Raw genomic sequence first — 24936 nt, forward strand, 5'->3', positions numbered from 1 at the left:
ATACAATTCCAATCAAAATCTCAGCAAGTATTTTTATAGACATTTACAGCTTGATGTAAAATTCATATGGGAATGTTAAGAACCAAAGATAATCAAAATGAAGGAATGATGATGGAGGATTAACATTATGTGATTTCAGTATGTGTTATAAAGCTACAATAATCAAGACAGTATTATGTCCGCATTAAGCTAGACAATAGATAAATGGAACAAACCAAGTCCAGAAACAGGCCAATACACACACAGGCAAAAGTGCAAGAGTAACTAACTAGAGAAAGAATGGTCTTTTCAACAAATGATAGGAAACAATTAACTATGCATATTCAACAAATGAATTTTGATCTATATTTTGTTCCATATACAAAATTTACTCAAAATGGATCATAGACCTAAATGTAAAACTTAAAACTATAAAACTTCTAAGTATAACATAGGAATCAATCTGTGTAACCTTGAATCATTGAAAGCACAATCCATAAAAGAAAAATTTCAAAATGGACTTCACCCAACTTAAAACTTTTGCTCTTCAAAAGATACTATTGTTATAAGAATAAGCAACAGGCTAGGGAAAAATAGATTTGAAAAGCGTATATCTGATAAAGGACTTGTATCCAAAATATACAAAGAATTCTTGAAATACAAAAAAAGAAAACTTTTTTAAATGAGCAAATATTTCAAACATTTTATCAAAGAATATATATCAATGGCAAATAAGCACATAAAAAGATGATCAATGCTATTAGAGAATTGTAAATTAAAACCACAAGATACCATCCACTCCTGAATACTCATCTAATTTATGGTAAAGGAAGTAAGGATATACAATGAGGTAAAGACAGGTGTTGGGAAACTGGACAAATATAGGCAAAAAATGAAACTGGACCACTTTCTCACAAGAAATACAAAAATAAACTTAAAATTAAGACTTAAATGTAAGACCTGAAACCATAAAACTCCTAGAACAAAAAACGCAGGCAGTAAACTCTTTGACATCACTCTTAGCAATATCTTTTTGAATATGTCTTCCCAAGTAAGAGAAATAAAAGAAAAAAATAAACAGAACTACTAAAAACTTTTGCACAAGAACAAGAAAACATTTTTAAAAACACAGAAAGACAACCTCCTGAATGGGAGAAGATATTCACAGATGATATATCAGATAGGAGTTAATATCCAAAATATATAAGGAATTCTTTCAGATTAATACCAAAAATGAGCAAACAGTCTGTTTTAAAAATGGGTAGCCCCGGCTGGTGTGACTTTGTGGACTGAAGGCCAGCCTGAGAACCAAAATGTTGTCTGTTCAATTCCCAGTAGGCACATGTATGGGTTGCAGGCCAGGTCCCCACTTGGGGGCATGCAAGAGGCAACCACACACTGATGATTCTTTCTCCCTCCCTTCCCCTTTCTCTAAAAGTAAATAAATAAAATCTTTAAAAATTAGCAGAAGACTCAAATAGGCATTTCTCCAAAGAAGAGATACAACTGACCAGACAAACAGGTGAAAAGATGTTCACCACTAATCATCAGGGAACTATGAATGGCTATCATTACTAAACCAACAAACAACAAGTGTTGGTGAGGATTTGGAGAAAAGGGACCCCTTGTGCACTGTTGGTGGACTGAAAATTGGTACAGCCACTATGGAAAACAGCATGGAGTTTCCTCAAAAAATTAAAAATAGAACTACTATATGATTCAGCAATTCTACTTCTGGGTATATATCTGAAGAAATTCAAAAACTAATTAAAAAAATATATGCACCTCTGGCTGTGTTCACTGCAATATAGCCAAGATATGAAAGCAACCTAAATGTTCATTAATAAATGAATGGATAAAGAAGACTGATAACCTATATACAATAGAATATTACTCAGCCATAAAAAAGAATGAAATCTTACCATTTGTGACAATATAAATGGATTTACAGGTAATATGCTAAATAAAATAATTCAGACAAAGACAAATACCATATGATTTCGTTTATATGTGGAATCTAAAAAAAAGTAAACAGGCGCTAATCGATACAGAGAACAAATTGATGGTTGCCAGATGGGAGAAGGGTTACAAAGATGAGTGAAAAGGGAGAAGGGATTAAGAAGTACAAAAATCCAATTATAAAAATAGTCACCGGGATATAAAGTACAGCTTAGAAAGTATAGTCAATAATATAATAACAATTATGTATGGTATCAGACAGGTACTACTTATTGGGGTGAGAACTTTGTGAGGTACATAAAAATCTAATCACAATGTTGCACACCTAAAATTGATATGATATTGTATATGAACTGTTATTAAAAAATAACTAAAAAAACACAAGATACCAATATCTACTAAAATGGTTAAATTTAAAAGACTGACTATACCAACTGTTGGCAAGACTGCAGAGGAAACATTTATAAACCAATGGTGGGAATGTGAAAAACTACAGGCCCTTTGGAAAATGGTCGCACAGTTAAATGTACACTTACCTTGTGTTGAATAAATCAGCTATTGATCACTAGGTATGGGCTCAGGAGAAATGAAAGCATACATTGATACAAAAGTTTGTACACAAATTTTTTTAACATTTATTTTTTACATTGAATTTACTGGGGTGACATTGATTAATACCATATTGTGTGTTCACCCTCTCTAGTCAAGTCTCTTTCCATCACCCTTTATTCACCCTTACCTTCCTCTACCTTCCCCCATTCCCCTATCCCTCTAAAAATCCCCATAGTGTTGCCTGTGTCTAGGAGGACTTTTTTTAGTTTAATCCTTTGACCTGTTCTTCACCCAGCCCCCCAAATCCTCTCCTTTCAGACAGCTGGCAGTCTGTTCTCTGTATCTGAGTCTCTTTGTTTTGTTTATTTTGTTCACTGGATTTCACATATAAATAAAATAATATGGCATTTATATTTATCTGACTGGCTTGTTTTACTTAGCATAATACTCTCCAGGTCCATCCATGCTATCACAAAAGATAAGATTTCTTTCTTTTTATGGCTGAGTAGTATTCCATTATGTAAATGTACCATAGCTTTTTTTATACACTCAGCTACTGATAAGCATTTGTGTTGCTCCCAAATTGTGACTATTGTAAAGAGTGCTGTAATGAACATAAGAATGCATATATTCTTTCGAACTCATGTTTCAGGTTTCTTCAGATATAGTCCCAGAAGTGGGATCACGGGGTTATAAGGCAGTTCCATTTTTAATTTTTGGAGGATACTTCATACTGTTTTCCACAGTGGCTGGACCAATCTGTATTCCCACTAACAGTCCATGAGGGTGCCCTTTACTCTACATCTTCGCCAGTACGTGTTTGTTGATTTATTGATGATGGACATTCTGACAGGTGTGAGGTGTTACCTCATTATGGTTTTAATTTGCATGCCTCTGATGACTAGTGATGCTGAGCATCTTTTCATATGTCTACTGGCCATCTGTATGTCCTCTTTGGAGAAATGTCTATTCAGGTATTTTGCCCATTTTTTAAAAATTGGATTGTTTACTGAGTGTTGAGTTGTGTGAATTCCTTATAAATTTTGGGTATTTAACCCTTATCAGATGTATCATTGGCAAATATGTTCTCCCATTCATTGGGTTATCTTTTCATTTTGTTAATGGTTTACTTTGCTGTGCAAAAACTTTGTTTCCTGTAGTCCCATTTGTTTATTTTTTCTTTGTTTACCATGTCTGAGATGTATTAGAAAAAACATTGCTACAAGAAATGTCTGAGATTTTAGTTCACAGGCCAGCACTCTATCCACTGAGCCACTTCAGCCAGGGCTCTGAAATATTCGAGATTTTATTGCCTGTGTTTTCTTCCAGTATTTTTATGGTTTTGAGTCTTACAAATTAAGTCTTGAATCCATTTTGAGTTTATTCTTCTGAATGGTGTAAGACGGTGGTCAAATTTCTTTTTCTTTTTTGCACGTGTTCAATTTTCCCCTAACCATTTATTGAATAGACTGTCTTTGCACCATTATATGTTCTTGCCTCCTTTGTCAAATACTAACTGACCATAAAGGCATGGGTTTATTTTTGGCTCTCAGTTCTGTCCCATTGATCTATATGTGGATTTTTATGCCACTACCATGCTGTTTGATTACTACAGCTTTGTAGTATAGTTTGATATCAGGTAGCATGATTCCTTGAACTTTGTTCTTCTTTCTCAAGATTGTTGTGGCTATTCTAGGTCTTTTGTGGTTTCATATAAATTTTTGAAATATCTGTTCTAGTTCTGTGAAATATGCCATTGGTACCTTGATAGGAATTGCATCAAATCTATACGTTGCTTTGATAAAGAGTTCAAAAAAAATGGTTGTAAAGATGCTCAAGGAACTTGGTAAGAACTATAACAGCATGGAAAAGGACACAAAAAGCATAAAACAGAATCAGTCAGAAATTAAGAATAAAATATCTCAAATGAAGAATACACTAGAAGGAATAATAGTAGGTTGGATGAAACAGTGGATCAAATCAGTGATTAGAAGACAAGGTAACAGAAAACACCTAATCAGAGCAGCAAAAAGAAAAAAGAACTTTAAGAAACAAGGGCAGTTTAAGGGAACTTTGGGACAACATGAAGCATAAAAACATCCACATCATAGGGGTAACCTGAAGGAAGAGAGAGACAGCAAGGGGTATTTGAAGAAACAATGGCTGAAAACTTCCATAACCTGGTAAAGGAAAAAGACACACAAGTCCAGGAAGTACAGAGTCCCAAACAAGATTAAGCCAAAAAGGCCCACACCAAGACACATCATAACAAAAGGGCAAAAGGTAAAGACAAAGATAGAATCTTAAAAGCAGTAAGATAAAGACAGTTAGTTACCTAAAAGGGAGGTCCCATAAGACTGATTTCTCAACAGAAACATTTCAGGCAAGAAGGGACTGGCATGAAATATTCAAAGTGATGAAAAGCAAGGACCTTCAACCAACACTATTTTACTCAGCAATTCTAAGGAAAAGGTACTCATGAACATGGACAATAGCATGGTGATTGCTGGGCAGGAGAAGTATATAAACTGTAATAGAAAAAAGTACAATGAAAAAATAAAATAAAAAATAATTTTAAAAAATTGAAGGAGAAATAGAGATACCCAGACAAGGAAAAGCTAAAGGAATTTGTTACCACCAAACCATGTTAAAGGATCTTCTAGAGGAAAGGGAAGGGGAGGAGAGGAAGGGGGAGAAGGAGAGGGAGAGGAAGAGAAGAACATTGTTAAAAGAATAAAATGGCAATAAATTCATACATATCAATAATCACTTTAAATGTAAATGACTTAAATGCTCCAATCAAAAGACAAAGTTAGCTGAATGAATTAAAAAGCAACACCCATATACTTCACATATGCTGTCTACAAGAAACCTACCTCAGAATGAAAGATACACACAAACTTAAAGTAAAGGCATGGAAAAAGATATTTCATGCAAATGGAAATGGGAAAAAACAAGTGGGATAGCAGTACTTATCTCTGACCAAACAGACTTTAAAACAAAACTCTGCAGTGTGCAGACGATGTTTTATTGAGTTGTACACTGGAAACATGTATGGTTTTGTGAACCAATGTTGCCCCAATAAACTCAACTTAAAAAAACTTAAAAATAAAAATAAAACAAAGGCTACAGTAAGAGACAAAAAAGTCTACTACATAATGAAAATGGGAGCAATCGAACATGAAGATATAACCCTTGTAAATAGGTATGCATTCAACATAGGAGCACATAAATAAGTGCTCCTTATTTCAAGATAAGCAAATATTGAAAATATAAAGGGAGACGTTGACAGTAATACAGTCATAGAAAGGGATTTTAACAACCCATTGATATCAATGGATATACATCCCAGATACAAAATCAACAAGGAAACAGTGGTCTGAAATGACACACTAGAGCAAATGGATTTAATTGATATCTTCAGAGCATTTCGGCCCAAAGCAGCAGAATATACATTCTTCTACAGTGCATAGGAACATTTCCTAGGATAGACCACATGGTAGGACACAAAATAAGTCTCAATAACTTTAAGAAGCTTGATCATATCAAGCATCTTCTCTGACCACAATGAATCTAGAAATCAATCACAAGAAAAAAAGTGAAAAACATGCAAAGACATAGAGGCTATAATAACATGTTGCTAAACAATGAGTGGGTTAACAATGAGATCAAGGAGAAAAAGTACAAGAGAACTTGAAACAAAGGAAACTGGGAACACAGTAACTCAAAACCTATGGGACACAGCAAAAGCAATCCTAAGGAAATTCATAGCATTACAGGCCTACCTCAAGAAACAAGAAATATCTCAAATAAAGAACCTAACTTTACACTTAAAGGAACTAGAAAAAGAACAACAAACAAAGCCAAAAGTGGGCAGAAGAAAGAAAATAATAAAGATCAGAGCAGAAATAAACAAAATAGTGTCAAAAAAAATAGTATAAAAGATCAATCAAACCAAGAGCTGGTTCTTTGAAAAGATAAACAAGACTGACAACCATTAACCAGACTCATCAAGGAGAAAGAGAAACCAAATAAATAAAATCAGAAATAAAAGAGAAGTAACCACTGACATCAAAGAAATACAAAGGACTTTAAGAAAATACTATGAACAACTATATGCCAACAATTGGACAGTACAGAGGAATCAATAAATTCCTAGAAATGTGCAATTTTCCAAAACTGAGTTAGGAAGAATCAGAGAATCTGAATAGACCAATTACAACTTGTGAAATTGAAGCAATAATCAAAAACTCCCAACAAACAAAAGCCCCAGACCAGAGAGCTTCACAGGAGAATTTTACCAAGCATTGAAAGAAAAACTAATGCCTATCCTTCTGAAACTATTTCAAAATATTCAAGAGAAAGGAAGACTCCCAAGCTCTTTTTACATGGCTAACATTGTCCTAATTCCAAAACCAGATAAAGACACTACAAGGAAAGAAAAGTATAGCCAATATTCCTGAAGAACATAGATGCTAAAATCCTCAACAAAATATTAGCAAACCAGATCCAGCAAAACCAAAGGATGCTTCTCTCTCACATCAAAGTTTCTCTCTCTTTTCCCCCGCCCCCTCTCAAATCAATGAACATAACCTTAGATGAGGATTAAAACATATATATATTTTATATATATATTTAAATATTTTTATATATATTAAATTTAACCAAAAATGTAAAAGACCTATATGGGAAATTGTAAGACACTGATGAAAGAAAGTGAAGATACAAGTAAGTGAAAGCATATACTGTGTTCATGGATAGGAAGAAATGTCCTTACCCCCCACAGCAATCTGTACATAAATGTTTATAGCATTTCCTAACAGGTGAGTAAACTGTGATACACCCATACAATGGAATACTACTAAACAATAAAATTACAACATGCTACAACATGGATGAACTTCAAAATAATCTTGTTGAGTGAAAAAAATTCACTAAAGAACAGTATATACTGTATGATTCCACTTCTATAAAATTCTAGAAAATGCAAACTAATCTAGTGGTTGAAAACAGATCAATGGCTTCCTGAGGATGGGAAACGAGATAATGGACATATTAATTTTCTTGATTCTGGTGATAATTTCACAGATTATATGTATGTAAAACTATCAAATTACATACCTTATTAACTATATGTATTTTTTATTATATCAATTATACATCAAAAAAGCTGTTAGAAATTATCTCTTATTACCCTTAAAGCGAGTGGTGGTATGTACCTTGACTGAACACAAAAGGATGCTCTTCCAATAATTCTTTTAGCTGATGCCCTAAAGAGCTTTGGATAATAACACAGTAAAGGGGTACACCGAGCCCAGACACACATTCCCAACAGAGTAAAACACTATTTCATAACCATCAACAGAAAAGGATATTTGCCTTCCATAAATAAATTTATGAAGAGATTTCTCATTCTAAAGCACAAATCAGACATCCATACTAATTATTTTACCATTTAATCAAAGGGGATTACTTAAGAGAGTTTAAACAAAAATGGTGGTTTCATTTGCCTTTAGATTTTTTTCTAAAATTCTTGAAGAATTTAGGGAATATTCTATATTAAGAAAATGAATATCTAAAGCTATCTGAGCCAGAAAATTTTAGTCCAACTTTACTTTTAAGGCTAACTCTTCAAAAAAGACTTGAATAATGTTAAGTAACTTTGATAAACAATGATCCAAAAGCCAGAAAATAAAATTCTAAGTTTGTGTAAATATTTAAAAGTTTGATTATGGTATGTATGCATATATGAATAGATGTGACTGTATGATAATTGAAGAGAGAAAAGCCAAAAAACGTCACTCACCTATTTTGTTCCTCCAGTTTAGCCAGGAGTTCTAAGTCATCTGGACTCAACTGCGACGGGGATGAAGGCGAAAGGGCTGGCGTTGACAGCGTGGTAGATGAGGCTGTAGTGTGTAATGAAGCAGATGGACTTGCCACCTGACTTGCCATCTGACTGACAGTATATGATACTGTGTTCTTCACCCATGAGAGAGTAGAACTCAGCTTTTCTGCAACCTTGTCTGTCGCCACCTAAGGATAAAAATAAAAGTTACATGTATTTTAGTTTTATGGCATTCATTACCAAGAACTTGATAATCCTGTTAACTTTTACTTATAATCACCATCAGATTATTCTCTTTGAGGTGATAAAAGTCAAACCTGTTTTAGCAATAATTATCCTAACTAACAACCAGCTTTTGGAATGTTCTAGTTCCACAGCATGAACAAACTAGAAGTGTTTTCCAAAAATATAGATTAAAATCCATCAGGGAGTGATAAAACCAATTTCACAGGTAACACTAGCATTTTTTTAAAAAATTAAAAAGAACAGAAAATGTTAGTATAACGATATATTGCCTTATGAAAATTTTGTTTCAGTTACATGTATTAGAAATACAGTGGTACCTCGGTACTTGCCGTTACTGAACCCGTGATGAGTGCAGAAACCAACGAGCACCAAAAGGTCGCAGGCCGGGGCACACGCCTGGGTTACAGACCAGGTCCCCAGTTGGGGGCATGCAAGAGGCAACCCATCATGTTTCTCTCCAAGTCAAAGCTTCTCTCCCTCTTTTTCCTTCCCTTCCCTTCCCCTCTCTCTAAAAAAATTAATAAAATCTTTAAAAAAAAGCCCACTAACACATACACAGAAACAAAAATCCTACCCACACTATCTTGGCAGATACTATTATCCTTGTGGGTTGCCCAAGGCTTTCCTCCTCACTTCAATACACACAGAACTCTCTTTCTTTCCCTATTTTTTATTAATGGCATTTTCCTATAAATTTTACATAGCTCTTCTGTTTTAAAATATAGTGTACTTTCCACCATGTGACCATGACAATTCAATGCAGGAAAAGGATAACATGGAAAAGAGATGCTAAGGTCATAGTTATGCAATTCAACGTGAAGCTGAAACTGTAAAGACAAAGATTTAATTACAGTGACCTCAAGAAAGGACATGGAGCCTCACAGGACAAAGCTGTTGGAGACAAGCACACTGAAGTTACCCACGCAGGGGCCGACAGATGGTATTTCGGAGTGCTAAGAGGAGAGAGAGTCTAATTAGCCTAAGGATAATTTTATTTTCATTTTCAATTCCTTTGCCCTTTAGAACTTACTTCCCTTGGGAATGGTATTATACAGGGATCAGGGCGCTCTTATGGAAGAACCCCCAATAAACACAAAAAGTATGAGACCCAAGGAAAAGAAGCTAGGGGCAGGTCATGTAGACTTTCAGGTAAAAGAAGTCCTCATCAATACCTATAGTCCAGTAGCAAAGTTCATCAGGGCAAAAGACCAGATACAAACCAAAGAATAATTTACCCAGAACTATCTTTATGTCAGGAAATGGTCAGACCATGATAGACAGTAAGATAGCCTACTGTGATTTGTTACCCTACTGATTTTTTCTACACAATCACAACTACAAATTCAATTGTGAAGATGGCACTAATTTGTATTTTAAAAGTACACTATATTTTAAAACAGAAGAGCTATGTAAAATTTATAGAAAAATGTTACTTTTTATTAATACCATTAATTTAAAATATACACATAACTTTCAAGAATTAGTGCTTTAAATTTGCATTATATAAAAGCCCTCTACTCAAGATAATTGGAGCAAAGGCAAAATTCTTTATTATAAAAACAAATTTAATTTGTTATTAAAACAAATAAATTTATCATACCCCTCCTGCATAACGCAGCAACAGGCTTCCATTTAAAGAGTTAGAATAACCAAAGGCACAATCTTGACATCCTTTCAACCTTGCTACAATAAGATTTAGTCTATAACTATTGAGGAAGGCTAACTACCCATCTTTAAATTTTAAACTCTTAAATATAACTGGAGTATTTAATTGCAGTTGCACTTTAATAAAGTTTAATACCCATGGTACTAGAAATCCCACAGGACTGAATTATTTTTTATATATCATCATGTCCCGTTTTTCTTTTACTCTACTTTTCCAAACCACCACTCTGCTGCCTCTAGGTCTCCTCTTTCCTTCATCCTATGGTAAACTGGGGTCATGAAGATATAGCAAATCTCACAATGCCATTATGTCACAAAGTTCCTATCTACCTCACAGAAGTGTTATGAATTTATTTTTAAACAGTAACATACTTTGAAAATGTTAAAAAATATTATTAGTAATCAGACACAAAAGGCCACATGTTGTATAATTCCATGTTAAGAACAGGCAAATACAGGGGCAGACGTTAGAATAGTGGTTTCAAGGGACTGGGGAATGAAGAACTGGGGAATGACTGCTAATGGGTATGGGTTTCTTTTTGGAGGGATGAAAATGTTCTGGAACTGCATTCTAGTCATGGTTATACAACTTTGTGATATTCCAAATGCCACCAACAGTACACTTTAAAGGAGTGAATTCTATGGTATGAGAATTCTATCTCAATTTTAAAAGGGCTTAGTCAATCTGAAAAAGCTACATAATGTATGATTCTAACGAACTGACATTCTGCAAAAGGAAAAACTATGGAGACAGCAAAAAAGATCAGTGGTTGCCAAGAGCTGGGGAGAGAGAAGGAACAAACAGGCAGAGCACAGATGATTTTTAGGGTAGTAAAAATACTCTCTCTGATACTGTAATGATAAGTACTTATTACTAAACATTTGTACAAACCCATAGAACGTACAACATCAAGAGTAAACTGTAATATAAACTATGGACTTTGGGGATTATGATGGGTCAATGTAGGTTCATCAATTGTAATATATGTAACACATCGGTAGAGGATGCTGAGAAAGGCGGCGGGGGGGGCTGTTGGGAAATCTCTGTACTTTCCACTCAATTTTGGTATGACATAAAACTTCTCTAAACAAATAAAATCTTAATAATAAAATAAATATAAAGTTTAGTAAAAGCCTCAGATATTACTGTAATATTTTAATAAGATCTCCCATGAGAAATAATCACATTTCTTTTATTATTTTCTAATTTATTAAAACTTAACAAGGATACTTTTAACTCCCCAAAGGACTGCTTTTAAAGATTCCAATTTCTAATCCAAAATCTAAAATAATCTAAAAGAGGTGTCAGTGTTTTCCTCATTTCAAAAGTGAAGAAATGATGACACAGAGAAGTTATACAACTGTATACACGGTCAGAAACAAAATAAGATTCAAACATACAGTCTGGTTTGAGATTCTTTCTCCTTAACCACTGTAAGGAGTGAGCAAGACCACAACCTGGCAATGAATATGGTCACTAATGATCTCAGTGAGTCCATTTCCCCATGAAAAAAAGAACCATGTTATAGTATGTTGAGGAGCATCTGAGAAACAAAGAATTAGGAGCTGCACAGTATTTCCATTCACCACTATGACATTTACTTTTGAGACTTCTTGATTCAACTTCTTGATTCAGCCTTTGAAGGCTGAAGTTTCCAGAAAGTTGGTCAGGATTTTACTGTACATCAAGACTTAACTTTCCAAAAATGCCTTCAAACAGATTCTAATTTCATTTTATTTTTATTAAAAAAAGAAAAATCACCCTGGCTGGTGTGGCTCAGTTGGTTGGTGTGTTGTACCATAAACCTAATGGTTCAACTCCCATTCAGGGCACATGCCTACAATGTGGGTTCAGTTCCTGGTCAGGGCACCTACCAGAGGCAACTGATCGATGTTTCTCTCTCACTCTCCCTCCCTTCCCCACTTTTTAAAATCAATAAGCATGTCCTTGGGCAAGGATGGATAAATAAATAACTAAATAAATAACCTGTCACACTTCCAATAAGTAAGCTGTTATGGGTTATTTTTGTTTGTTTTAATCACTGTTGGGTTACCTTGTTTTATAATATCAAGGCTGATTCAACAATTTAGCTTTTTTTCCCCTTAGGATTTTCACATCACTTATTATTAACTCACTTACTGCTCACAGTTGTGTAGGACAGGTAACATCTTCATTTTAGAGATATGAAATCCAAGGTTAGATCCTTTCAAAGACCTCTTAATTCAAAATGCATCAAAGACCTAACCATGAGAATGAAAATTATAAAACTCTTAGAAAAAAGAAAAAACAGGGGAAAGGCTTTATGACAATGATTTGTCAATGATTCCTTAAATATGACACCAAAAGCACAGACAAAAAAGAACTTCATCAAAATCAAAACTTTTGTTCATCAAAGGACACTAACAACAGTGAGAAAAGGCAACCCACAAAATGGAAGAAAGTACTTGCCAATCACATATCTGTATGGGATTATATCCAAAATACATAAAGAACTAAAATCAACAATAACAATAACTAAAACAACCCAATTTAAAAAATGGGCAGAGGACTTGAACAGACATCTCTCCAGATATACAAATGGCCAATAAATAAGATAAGCATACAAAAAGATGCTCGACATCACTAATCAGGGAAATACAAGTCAAAGTCACAATGAAATACTACTTCACACACATTAGGATGGATATTATTAAAAAAAACAAAACAAAATAGAAACAGAAAATAACAAGTGTTGGCATTACTAACTGGAATGTAAAATGGTGCAGCTGCTGTGGAAAACAGTATGATGCTCCCTAAAAAAGTTAAACCAATAGAATAGAAGCTATAGAATAATTTTAACAACATACCTGTAGCAGACTGTATTTTGCAAAGATGGCCTGTAATAGTTTCCTAAGGCTTCTAGTGTTTGGCTAGCAATTCTTAACATTTCCTAGCTTGTAGTTGCAGCACTTAAAGCACTTCTCTCTGCCCCTGTTGTCACATGGCATTTACAGGTCAAGTGTTTGCGTCTTCTCCCCAGTTATATTTGCAACAATCCTATTTCCAAGTAAGGTCAAATTTCAAGATACTGGGGGTTAGAGCTTCAACATATCTTTTGATGGGACACCATTCAACCCATAACATGGCCACACTGCCTATCCCACATCTTCTCATTGAATGGTGGAGTCTATGCCCCCTCCTTTTGAACGTGAGCAGAGCTTTTTGACTGCTTAACCAATAGTGTATGTCAAAAGTGATTACCAAGGCTCATTCTTGGAACCCAGCCTCCATGTTGTTAAGAAGCCTAAAAAAGCCCACAAAGAAACTACATAGAGAGGCCAAGTGTAGATATCCTGGCTAACAGTCCAGCTGAGGTCCCGGCATCAACCACCAGACATAAATGTGAATACACCATCAAATGATTCCAGCCCCTACATAAAAAGCCAAGGCCAAGCCTCAGTGTCTTCCCAACTTCTAAGACTCACAGGAATTATGAAGCAGGGTCAAGTCCTCCTCATTATGCTCTGTCTAATTTCTGAACTACAGAATCCATGGACATGCTTAAATAATTGTTTTAAGCCACTAAGTCTTACAGTGTTTTGTATGCAACTATAGGAACTAGAACACTGTCATAGTATCTCACAAAACAAAATTAAAAACTTTTCCACAGTGGCTGCACCACTCTGCATTCCCACCAGCTGTACACACGAGTGTCCTTTTCTCCACATCCTCACCAACACTTGTTGATTTACTGAGGATAGCTGTTCTGACAGGTGTGAGGTGGTATCTCATTGTGGTTTCAATTTGCATTTCTCTGATGATTAGTGACATGAAACATCTTTTTATATGCCCATGAGCCATCTGTATGTCCGCTTGGGCAAAGTGTTTTACAGTTTTCCTCATATAGACCTCACACATACTTTGTTATATTTATATCTAAGTATTTCATCTTTGAGTTACTATAAATGGTATTGTTTTTAATTTCAAATTTCACTTGTCCATTGCCAGTATGTAGGAAATCAATTGACTTTGGGTATTATAATCTTTTTTTCCTGTAACCCTATGAAAATTGCTTATTAGTTCCAGGTTTGATTAAATTTAATCTTTCATATTTTCTACATAGCCAATCATGTCATGTGAACAAGGGCAGTTTTATCTTTTCCCTTCCCAATCTGTATACCTTTTATTTCCTTTACTTATTTCATTGCATTAAACTAGGACTTCCAGTATGATGCTAAAACACAGTGGTGATAGGAAATATCCTTGTCTTGTTTCTGATCTTAGTGGAAAGGTTTCAAGCTTCTTACTGTTGAGTATCATGTTAACTGTACATAATTGTATAGGAGGATGGACCCCACCAAAAGCAGAACTATCTTCTGGAGGGTGGGCCCATTGTAGTACAGGGAAACCTGCTAGGTGAGTGTTCTTGGAACCCATCTGTACCCGGGTCAGTGTACTAGCTGGTATTGTGAGAGGCTGAGTTCAGCTTCAGTGAATTTTTTCTGAAGACTCTTTCAAAGTGTTTGCCCATTTCATGGCGGGTGATTTACCAGCACACCTGCCCAAACTGCACTAAGTATAGAGCAGTTTTTGACTAAAAATGGCATTATCCCTGTGCCCCACCCTCCCTATCCACCCAGTCTTGCCCTGAGCCACTTTTTCTGTTTCCCCAGATGAAAGAAGTCCTCAGAGGAAAACATTTTGCCAACATGGAAGAGATGAAACAAAAAAGCAGCAGAAGCACTAAAAGGCATCAAAATCGACAAGTTCAAAATCTGTTTTGAGCAGTGGAAAACAGGTTTCAACAGGTGTATTGCATCAAACGGAAAGTACTTTGATGGTGACTGAAGTTTAAACATGTAAGAATAATACACAATTTTTTATAAATTCCAGGTTTGGGGGGTCCCCCCTTGTATATTCTTTATAAAGTTGAAAGAGTTCCCCTCTATTCTAGTTTGCTGAGTTTTTATCATGAATGGGCATTAGATTTTTATCAAATCCTTTTCTGCTTCTATTGACCATGTTACTTTTCTTCTTTAACCTGTTGATGTAATGAATTATATTAATTGATTTTCAAAAACTTAAACAAGCCTTTCATACCTGATATAAATTCCACATGGTCATGAAACATCATTCTTTTTATTCATTGTTGGATTCAATTTGCTAATATTTTTTTGAGAACTTTTATCTTATATTCACGAGAGATTTAGGACTATATATTTTTTTCCTTATAATGTCTTTGTCTGGTTTTGATATTAGGGTAATGTCAGCCTCACAGAATGAGTTAGAAGTATTTCCTCTGCTTCTGTCTTCTGAAGGAGACTGCAGAGAACTGGTACAATTTCTTCCTAAGTGTTTGGTAGAATTTTCTAGTGAATCCATCTAGGTGTAATACTTTCTGTTCTGAAAGGTTATTAATTTTTAATTCAATTTCTTCAGTAAGATACAGGCCTATTCAGGTTGTCTATTCTTGTGTGAGTTTTGGCAGATTGTTTCTTTCAAGGAATTGGTTTTATGGTCCAAAATGTGAACTTTCCATGTAAGCTTGAAAAGAATGTGTATTCTACTGTTGTTGGACGAAGGAGTCTATAAATGTCCATTATATCCAGTTGATTGATGGTGTTGAGTTCAGCTATGTCCTCATTGTATGCTGGATCTGTCCATTTTTGATTGAGGGTATTTATCTCCAATTATAATAGTGGATTAATCTAATTCCCCTTGCAGTTCTATCAGTTTTATTTTTTCCTCACCTAAGGACATTTCTTTTTCATTGCTTTTAGAGAGAAAGGGAGAGAGAGAGAGATATCAATTAGAGAGAGAAACATAGATTTGTTGCCTCCCATACACACCCAAGCCAGGGACTGATCCGCAACCTAGGCAGGTACACTAACCAGGAATCGAACCTGCAACTGCTCAGTTACAGGACTATGCTCCAACCAACTGAGCCATAACGGTCAAGGCAGTTCTCATCAGTTTTTGCCTCATTTACTTTGATGTTCTGTTTTAGGTGCATACATATTGACTATTATGTCTTCTTGGAAAACTGACCCTTTATTATTATGTAATTCCCCTCTTTAGCCCTCATAATTTTCTTCAGTCTGAAATCTCTATTAATACAACTACTCCTGCTTTCTTTTAATTACTGTTAGCAATGGTATGTCTTTTATGTCTTTCTCCATCAATTTATTTTTAATCTATTTGTATTCTTATAAAGTAAATTTCTTGTAGACAACATAGTTGGATGTTGTTTTCTAATACACTCTAACAATGTCTTCTAATTTGTGCATTTAGACCACTGATGTTCAAAGTGATTACTGATATAGCTGGACGAGTATTTCTACCATAGTCATTAGTATTTTCTATCTGTTGCCCATGTTCTTTGTTCCTATTTTTCTCTTCCACTCTTTTTTTTTCCTGCCTCTTTTGGTTTTAATTTGAGGGTTTTATATTATTCCATTTTCTCTCCTTTCTTAGTATGTCAGTTATACAGTACCCTCCCCTTATACACCATGTTACTTTTCATGGTTTCGGTTACTCCTGGTCAAGTGCAGTCTGAAAATATGAAATGGGATATCCCAAAAATTAACAATTCATAAGTTTTAAATTGTGTGCCATTCTGAGTAGCATGATGAAATTTTGCACCATCCCACTTCATCTCACCTGTGATGTGAATCATCCCTTTGTTTATGCTATCTGCCCATTAGTCACTTAGCAGACATTTGGGTTATCGGATCGACTATTGCTGCATTACAGTGTTTATGGCTAAGGTAACCCTGATAGTAACCTTAATAGTATGTTACAATACCTACATCATTCACCTCATTTCATCACATCAAATGGGCACAGTATCATCTTACATCATGTTAACAGTGAATACACTACAGTAAGTTATTTTGAGAGAGACCACATTCACATATTTGTATTACAGTAATTGTTCTTTCGTTATTAGTTACTGTTGCTAATCTCTTACTATGCCTAATTTATAAATTAAACTTTATCTGGGGCGGGGGGGCGTGTGTGTGTGTGTATGTGTGTGTGTGTGCGCGCGCGCGCATGTAGTAGAATAATAGAATATACAGGGTTCAATACTATCCAGAATTTCAGGCATCCAGTGGGGGGTCTTGGAACATATCCCCCTTGGATAAGGGGAGACTACTTCTCTTTCTTACTTTTCTTAGTGGAAGCCCTAGAGTTTGCAATATACAATTACAGCTAATCCAATTCTGCTTTCAAAAAACACTATACCACTTCATGGGTAGTGTGAGTGCTGTATAATAAAATAATCATAAAATCTCCCCCTCCAACCATCCGTTGTACAACTGCTGTCATTCATTTCACTTATACATCAGTATACATATATACATAAGCATACATTATCAAATACACTTTATGTTATTTTGAGCAAATTGTCATCTATTAGATCAATTAAAAATAAAAAAAATAGGACTCTGGCCAAGATGCAGGCATAGGTAGATAAAATTTGCTTCCTTGCACAACCAAAAGAAAGACAACAAAAAATCTAAAAACAACCAGAACTGACAGAAAATCAGTGTATGGGAGTCCAACAACTAAGGAGTTAAAGAAGAAACATTCATCCAGACTGGTAGGAGGGGCAGAGAAGGGCAGCTGGGGTGGAGAGGACACGTGGCGTGGCAAGGCAAGGGACAGGGCAGGAGAAGCGGTGGCTGGAGGACTGGGCGGTCCCACATTTGTGTGTGGGTAAGCCAGGAGGAACAACTGGGGAGTGAGAGAGACAACACAACTCAGGGTTCTAGCAGGGGGAAATAAAGCCTCAAAACTTCTGGCTATAAAAATCTGTGGGGGTTGAAGCAGCAGGAGAAGCTCCTAGCCTCACAGGAGAGCTCACTGGAGAGACCCAAAGGATCCTAGAATGTACACAAACCCACCCACCCGTAATCAGCACCACAAGGGCCCAACTTGCTTGTGGGTAGCAGGGGAAGTGACTGAAAGCAGGGCAAGAACCAAGCAAGTGGCACTGTTCCCTATCTGACCCCTCCCCCACCTACGGCACCACAATGCAACGAAGTGGGTTGGCCCACCCTGACAAATACCTAAGGCTCTGCCCCTTACAACATAACAGATACACTGAGACAAAAAAATATGGCCCAAATGAATGAACAGATAAAAACTCCAGAAAAAGAATTAAGTGATGAGGCGACAGCCAACCTATGAGGTGCATAACTCAAAACACCAGTAATCATATGCTCAGAGAAATGATTGTGCATGGTTGCAAAATAGAGGAAGAAGTGAAGACAATGCAAAATGAAATAAAGAAAAATATAAAGGGAATTAAGAGTGAAGGAAAGGAAACCGGGACTCAAATCAACAATTTGGAGCAGAAGGAAGAGATAAACATTTGACCAGAACAGAATGAAGAAAGAAGAATTCAAAAAAATGAGGAGAGGCTTAGGAACCTCTGGGAAAACTTTCAATATTCCAGCATCTGAATCACAGGGGTGCCAGAAGGAGAAGAAGAGGAGGAATAAATTGAAAACTTATTTTAAAAAATAATGAAAGAAAACTTCCCCAATCTGGCCAAGGAAATAGACTTCCAGGAGATCCAGGGAGCTCAGAGAGTCCCAAAGAAGTTGGCCCCAAGGAAGCTCACACCAAAGCACATCATAATTACATTACCCAAGATTAAAGACAAGGAGAGAATCTGAAAAGCAGCAAGAGAAAAAGGGAGACAGTTACCTACAAAGGAGTTCCCATAAGACTATCAGCTGATTTCTCAAAAGAAACCTTGCAGGCAAAACGGGGCTGGGAAGAATTATTCCAAGTCATGAAAGGCAAGGACCTACATCCAAGATTACTCTATCCAACAAAACTATCATTTAGGATAGAAAAGCAGATAAAGTGCTCCCCAGATAAGGTCAAGTTAAAGGAACTCTTCATCACCAAGACCTTATTGTATGAAATATTAAAGGGACTTATCTAAGAAAAAGAAGATGATCAAAAGCTATGAACAGTAAAATGACAACAAACTCACAGCTATCAACAACTGAACCTAAAACAAAAACAAAAACTAAGCGAACAACTAGAACAGGAACAGAATCACAGAAATGGAGATCACATGGAGGGTTATCAGCAGGGAGGGAGAGGGTGGAGAAGGTGGTAAAGGTAGAGGGAATAAGAAGCATATAATAGTAGGTATAAAGTAGACGGGAAGGTTAAGAATAGTATAGGAAATGGAGAAGACAAAGAACTTGTATGTACAATCCGTGGACTTGAACTAAGGGGGGAGAATGCCGGTGGGAGGGGGGTGCAGGGCAGTGGGGAATAAAGGGGAGAGAAAAAAAGGACACTGTAATAGCATAATCGATAAAACATACTTAAAATTAATTAAAGTTAAAAAAAAAGATGTAAAACTGAACTAGCCACAAGCTCTTAAAGGTTCCAAACAGACTGTTTCCTAATTGTGGTAAAAATATATATTAAATGTAAGTTTTGCCATTCTAACAGTATTTAAGTGTGCAATCATTGGAATCAACTGTACATTCATAATGTACAACCATCACAACTATTTCCAAAATTTTTTATCACCCAAAGCAGAAACTCTGTATCCATTCTTTCTTCTCCCAGCCTCAAGCAAATTCTAATCTACTTTCTGACTCTATAAACTTATCTATTCTAGATATATATACATATGTGTGTATATCATACATACAATATCTGTCCTTTTGTATCTGACTTATTACATTTAGCATGTTTTCAAGGTCTGTCCATGATGTAGCATGTATCAGAACTTCAATTCTTTTTATGCCTGAAAAATATCCCATTAAATATATTTCTCTCATTTTTCAAGGTGTTCGAAACTCTGAGCTCATGAAAAACTTGACATACTTAATGTTGGAAGATTATATATGTATGCATCTTCACTCATCTATAGTTTATCCATTTATCTGTTGATAGACATTTGGGTTGTTTCCAAACTTTTGGCTAATGTAATTTATACTGCTGTGAGCACTGGCATACAAGTGTCAAGCAGATTTTTTTTTATGTCAACTTCATAAAGTTTAATATTCATCAATTTAAAAATTCACTATATTTGTTTTTTCACTCATCTGACCTTATTTTTTAAGTTTTTTAAATTTATAAATCATGTTTATTCTATTAGTTGTCTCTACTTTTCCCCCTTTACCTTCCTCCACCCATCCCACCAGTACCCCCCAGCTCCTACAGTCAATTCCCACTCTGTTGTCCATGTCCATGGGTCATTCATACATGTTATCTAGTCCCTTCCCCTTCTTTCCACCATTGTCCTCTTTCCCCACCCCCTCTGGTCACTTTCAGTCTGCTCCATGTTTCCGTGCCTGTGGTTTATTTTGTTCATTAATTTATTTTGTTGAATAGAGTCCACTTATAGGTGATATCATATGGTATTTGTCTTTCATCAACTGGCTTATTTCACTTAGCTTAATATCTCCAATTCCATCCATGTTGTCGCAAAAGGTAGAAATTCCATCTCTTTTTCTTTCTTTCTTAAATGTAGATTGATTTTATCTATTTTTTAAATGTCAAAGTTAATTACAAAATATTTAAAAATTTAAAACCCTTATAAAGTCTCAGCAATTAAACCAACATGACACCAGCACACAAATAATCAAGTAGATTAATGAAATACAATGAGCATTCTAGAGACAAACGTATGTATCTGTCTAACAATACAATATATGATTAAGTTGATATTTCAAGTCAATGGGTAAAATAAGGCTTATTCAACAAATAAGGTGCATGGACCACTATTACTTGAAATAAAACAAGTATAGAGCCCAATTTCACCATTATGTAAGAAAAATTCAGTGAGTGAAAAATCAATTTGTAGAATCTAAGGACTTTTAGGAGAAAACACAAAATTATATTTTCCTTACCCTGAAGTAAAATATTTCAACACAGACACAATAAAATATTGACAATATAACTATATTAAACATTTAAGACTCTATAATAATATATGTATAAAAAAAGTTAAAAGATAGGTAATAGAATAGGAAAGTATTTGCAAAAATCTAAAAAAGGGTTAATTGGATTTTTTAGGGAAAAAAAATCTACAAACATTTGATCAAAAAATGGATAAAGTATACCAAGAAAGTCATTTAAAGCTTTTTAAAAATAATAGAAATAGGCAAGGAATATACAAAAACAGGTTTAGTTTCAACAAGTAATAAAGGAACAATTAAAATAACATTGTCACAATCAGATTAATGAGTATTAAAAATACTGGTAATATCAAGTATTGGCAACTCTGAAAGGAACTGGGTATTCATAGACTCTTTTTCTTAATTTTCTTAAAGCAGTCCCTTTATCATATTTTGCAATGCTGGTTTGGTGGAGGTGTATTCTTTTAGCCTTCTTTTGTCTGGGACACTCCTTATTTTGCCTTCCATTTTAATTGAGAGGCTTGCTGGGTAGAGCAGTCTTGGTTGCAGGCCTTTGCTTTTCAAGACTTGGAGTATTTTTGCCATTCTCTTCTGGCTTGCAGTGTTTCTGCTGTGAAGTCAGATACTAGCCACATTTGGGCTCCCTTATACCTTACTAACTCTTTCTCCCTTGCTTACTTTAAGATTCTCTGTCTTTGATATTTGGCATTTTAATGATGATGTGTCTTGGAGTGGGCCTCTTTAGGTTCCTCTTGAATGGGACCTTCTGTGCTTCCTGGACTTGTATGACTTTTTCTCTCCTCCAATTAGGGGAGTTTTCCATCATTACTTTTTCAAACAGGTTCTCTATCACTTCCTCATCCTCTTCGCCTTCTGGTATCCCTATTATAAGGATATTATTATGTTTCAGGTTGTCCTGCATTTCCCTAAGTGCCTCTTCATTCTTTTTGAGTCTTATTTCATTTTCTTCCTCTTCTGGGAGCTTTTCTCTAACTTTTCCTCTGGCTCACTGATTCAGTCCTCAGCTTTGTCTAGCCTGCTTTTGATTCCTTCTACTGTGTTCTTCAATTCAGAAATGGTATTCTTCATTTCCTCTTGTCTGTTATTGATAGTTTCTATGTCCTTTTTCATGCTGATAGAGTTGGCAGAAAGTTCCTCATAGTTTCCCTGTAGTTTTTGGTAATTCTCTCTGAGCTGACTGAGCTCATTGAGCTTCCTTAGAACTGTTGTTTGGAACTCAGCATCTGATAGTTTACCTGCCTCTATTTCATTTAGTTCTCTTTCTGGGGATTGCTCCTTTCCCTTTGAGTGTGCTGTATTTCTTTGTCTTCCCATTATTTCTGAGACTCTTCTCTTTTGCTTCTGCTTCTTAAGTTGATCTGTCTTGATTTCCTGACTTTGTGGTGTGAACTTCTATGGTAGGAGACTGCTGTTTTTACTTTCTGGATCTGTCTCTGATGATATCAGATGTCATCCCTGTCTGACCTTAGGCAGCCTGTTCAAGACTTCCAGGAATCTACTGTTTGTGGCTGTCTCCTTCAGCTGTTAATCTAGTCACTCTGCACTCAGCAGGCCGCCTTAGACAGCTCAGGGTGGGGCAGAGTCCCTCCTGGGGGCGGGGTTATTGGGCCCTCTCTCACCGCAGCCCTATGGGGAAGGAATCAGCACTGGGATCCCGCCGGCTACTCTCTCCATTCTCTCTCCAAAGCCTCTGTCCCCAGACTCTCCTCAAGTGTTGCCAGACCTCTCTGCGCCCCCTTTAGCCAGGGATCTACTGTCTGTGGCTGCCACTCTGCACTCAGCAGGCAGCTTAGACAGCATGGGGGCAAGGGATGAGGGGGTGGAATCCCACCTGGGGGCGGGGCTATTGGGTCCTCTGACACTGCTGCTGCTCAGAGGGAGTGGTCTCTGCCTGAGCAAGATGGCTGCTGCCGCATGAGGGATGAGTCAGCACTGAGATCCGGCCAGCTACTCTCTCAGTTTTCCCCCCAAAGCCTCCTTCCCCAGTCACTCCTCAGGTGTATCTAGCCCACTCTGCCCCAGCCTTTGCCAGAGACCAGGGGAAGTCGCTGCAAAGAAAAATTTTGTGTTGGCCCTTTAAATGGTTCTTTGCATCTCCAGCCATCTGTCTCTGGCAGAGAGCAGCCCTGCCGCTTTTCATAGCTGGCTGTTATCTGTGTACTTTTTGGGCTCTGGTGCTGTAGGCTTGAGATCCCCGCTTTTGGTATAGATCCCGCTCTTCTAAGGGGGATCCAACTGGCCATTTCAATATCCTTCTGGTGCTGCCACCCATGTGTGCCCCACCCACCTTCTCAAGTCTGTACTGCACCCCAGTTAGATGCACTAAAGCCAATTCTTCTATCTCCCCCAAGCAGACTTTTAATAATTTGCCCTGGCCGGAAGGCCAGCTGACAAACCATAAAGGAAAACACCAACCAAAGCAGCCAACAGCAATTACCACAACAGAGCTGAACAGAATATAAGACATTAACTATATGGTTTTAATATTATTCATATTCTAATTTTTCCAAATCTTATTCAACAAATATGTGTTATTTACATAAGTGAGGGAGAATCATTTTTGTAGAGTCCTTAGTTATGACAGAATATATATGTTCTAACCTGAAAAACAAACAAAAAGCAAATAAAAGGGAGAAAGAAACACTTTGCTGATACAAGGAACAAGAGATCATTATGGAGGTCGGAATTGCACATTAGGAGCACTGCTGAGAAGGGAGCAGAGTTTCAGCCTGGATGCACATCTTGTTTTTCTATTCTCACCAAAGAGAAGGTACTACTTTGCCTTCCATAACATCTGGCCTATAACCTGGTATATACATGAAACTCAACAACAAAATTTCGCTGAAAAAATAAAAAATAGATAATTCTATAGATTTAGAATTTTTAATTCTAAGCTCTTTCACCTATATCATATTGTGTTTATTATTTATACTGAGTCTGAATTAAACTATTACAAATGTCTCAAATTTCACAGTAAGTTTATAGGAACCCATAATTTTAAGGGAAAATTGACAGACAGGTAAATGACAAGAAATTGTATTTTGGGGATCATTATTTAAACTACAACCCTGACTGCTTACACAAGGGTACAAACCCCCAGAGCTCACCAATTAACAGCACCACATATTTTTAGTGGGTACCTAAGTGTTTGTAATGCCAATGAAACCAGAGAGGTCTTTTCTTATTTGCTTCCAAAATAAACAGGAATGTATCAAACTTAGAAGTACATTCTAAAATGTCTGCTCAAATTTCAAAATAATCTACTTCGATGTAAATATTTAAAAATCATTACCTTGAATAGCCAAGTGCTAGAAGCAACCTAAGTGCCCATCAGTGAATGAGTGAATCAAAAAATTATGGTACATTTAAACAATGGAATACTACACAGCAGAAAGAAAGGGCTACTACCCTGTACAACAGCATGGATGGAGCTGGAGAGCATTATGCTTAGCGAAATAAGCCAGGGGTGAAAGACAAATACCATATGGTCTCACCTATAAGTGGAACCTAATCAGCAAAGCAAGCAGGCAAGGAAAATATGACCAACAACACTGAAAGAAAGAAGAAACCAACAGGGATGGGAGGGAAGGAAGGAGGGAGGGGGATAGTGGGGAGAGAAATGGAAAGGGTCAGGTCAAGGAACAGGTGTGAAGGACACATGGATGAAGCCAAGCTGGGGAAGGATTGAGGGGGGGAGGTAGGGGTGGGTGTGGCAAGGGAAAGTGGTGGCGGATAAATGGAGACAAATGTATTTGAAAAATTTAAAAAATTAAATTAATTAGTTT

General features: G+C 36.2%; 1 protein-coding gene across 4 annotated transcripts in view; it reads right to left on the reverse strand.

The window, feature by feature from the left end:
• EVI5 (ecotropic viral integration site 5) overlaps window positions 1–24936 on the reverse strand; it is a 220943-nt gene that overhangs the window by 180675 nt on the left and 15332 nt on the right. For all 4 annotated transcript variants that reach the window (XM_054592137.1, XM_054592136.1, XM_054592134.1 and 1 more), the window contains exon 2: window positions 8297–8526. In XM_054592137.1, coding sequence (XP_054448112.1) covers window positions 8297–8445 — 149 coding nt within the window. In that variant the 5' untranslated portion in view covers window positions 8446–8526. The remainder of the gene's footprint in view (window positions 1–8296; window positions 8527–24936) is intronic.

This window comes from Pteronotus mesoamericanus, unplaced genomic scaffold (assembly GCF_021234165.1).
Source record: "Pteronotus mesoamericanus isolate MK-2021 breed Mesoamerican mustached bat unplaced genomic scaffold, CSHL_Meso_final scaffold_31, whole genome shotgun sequence".
Classification (NCBI taxonomy): Eukaryota; Metazoa; Chordata; class Mammalia; order Chiroptera; family Mormoopidae; genus Pteronotus; species Pteronotus mesoamericanus.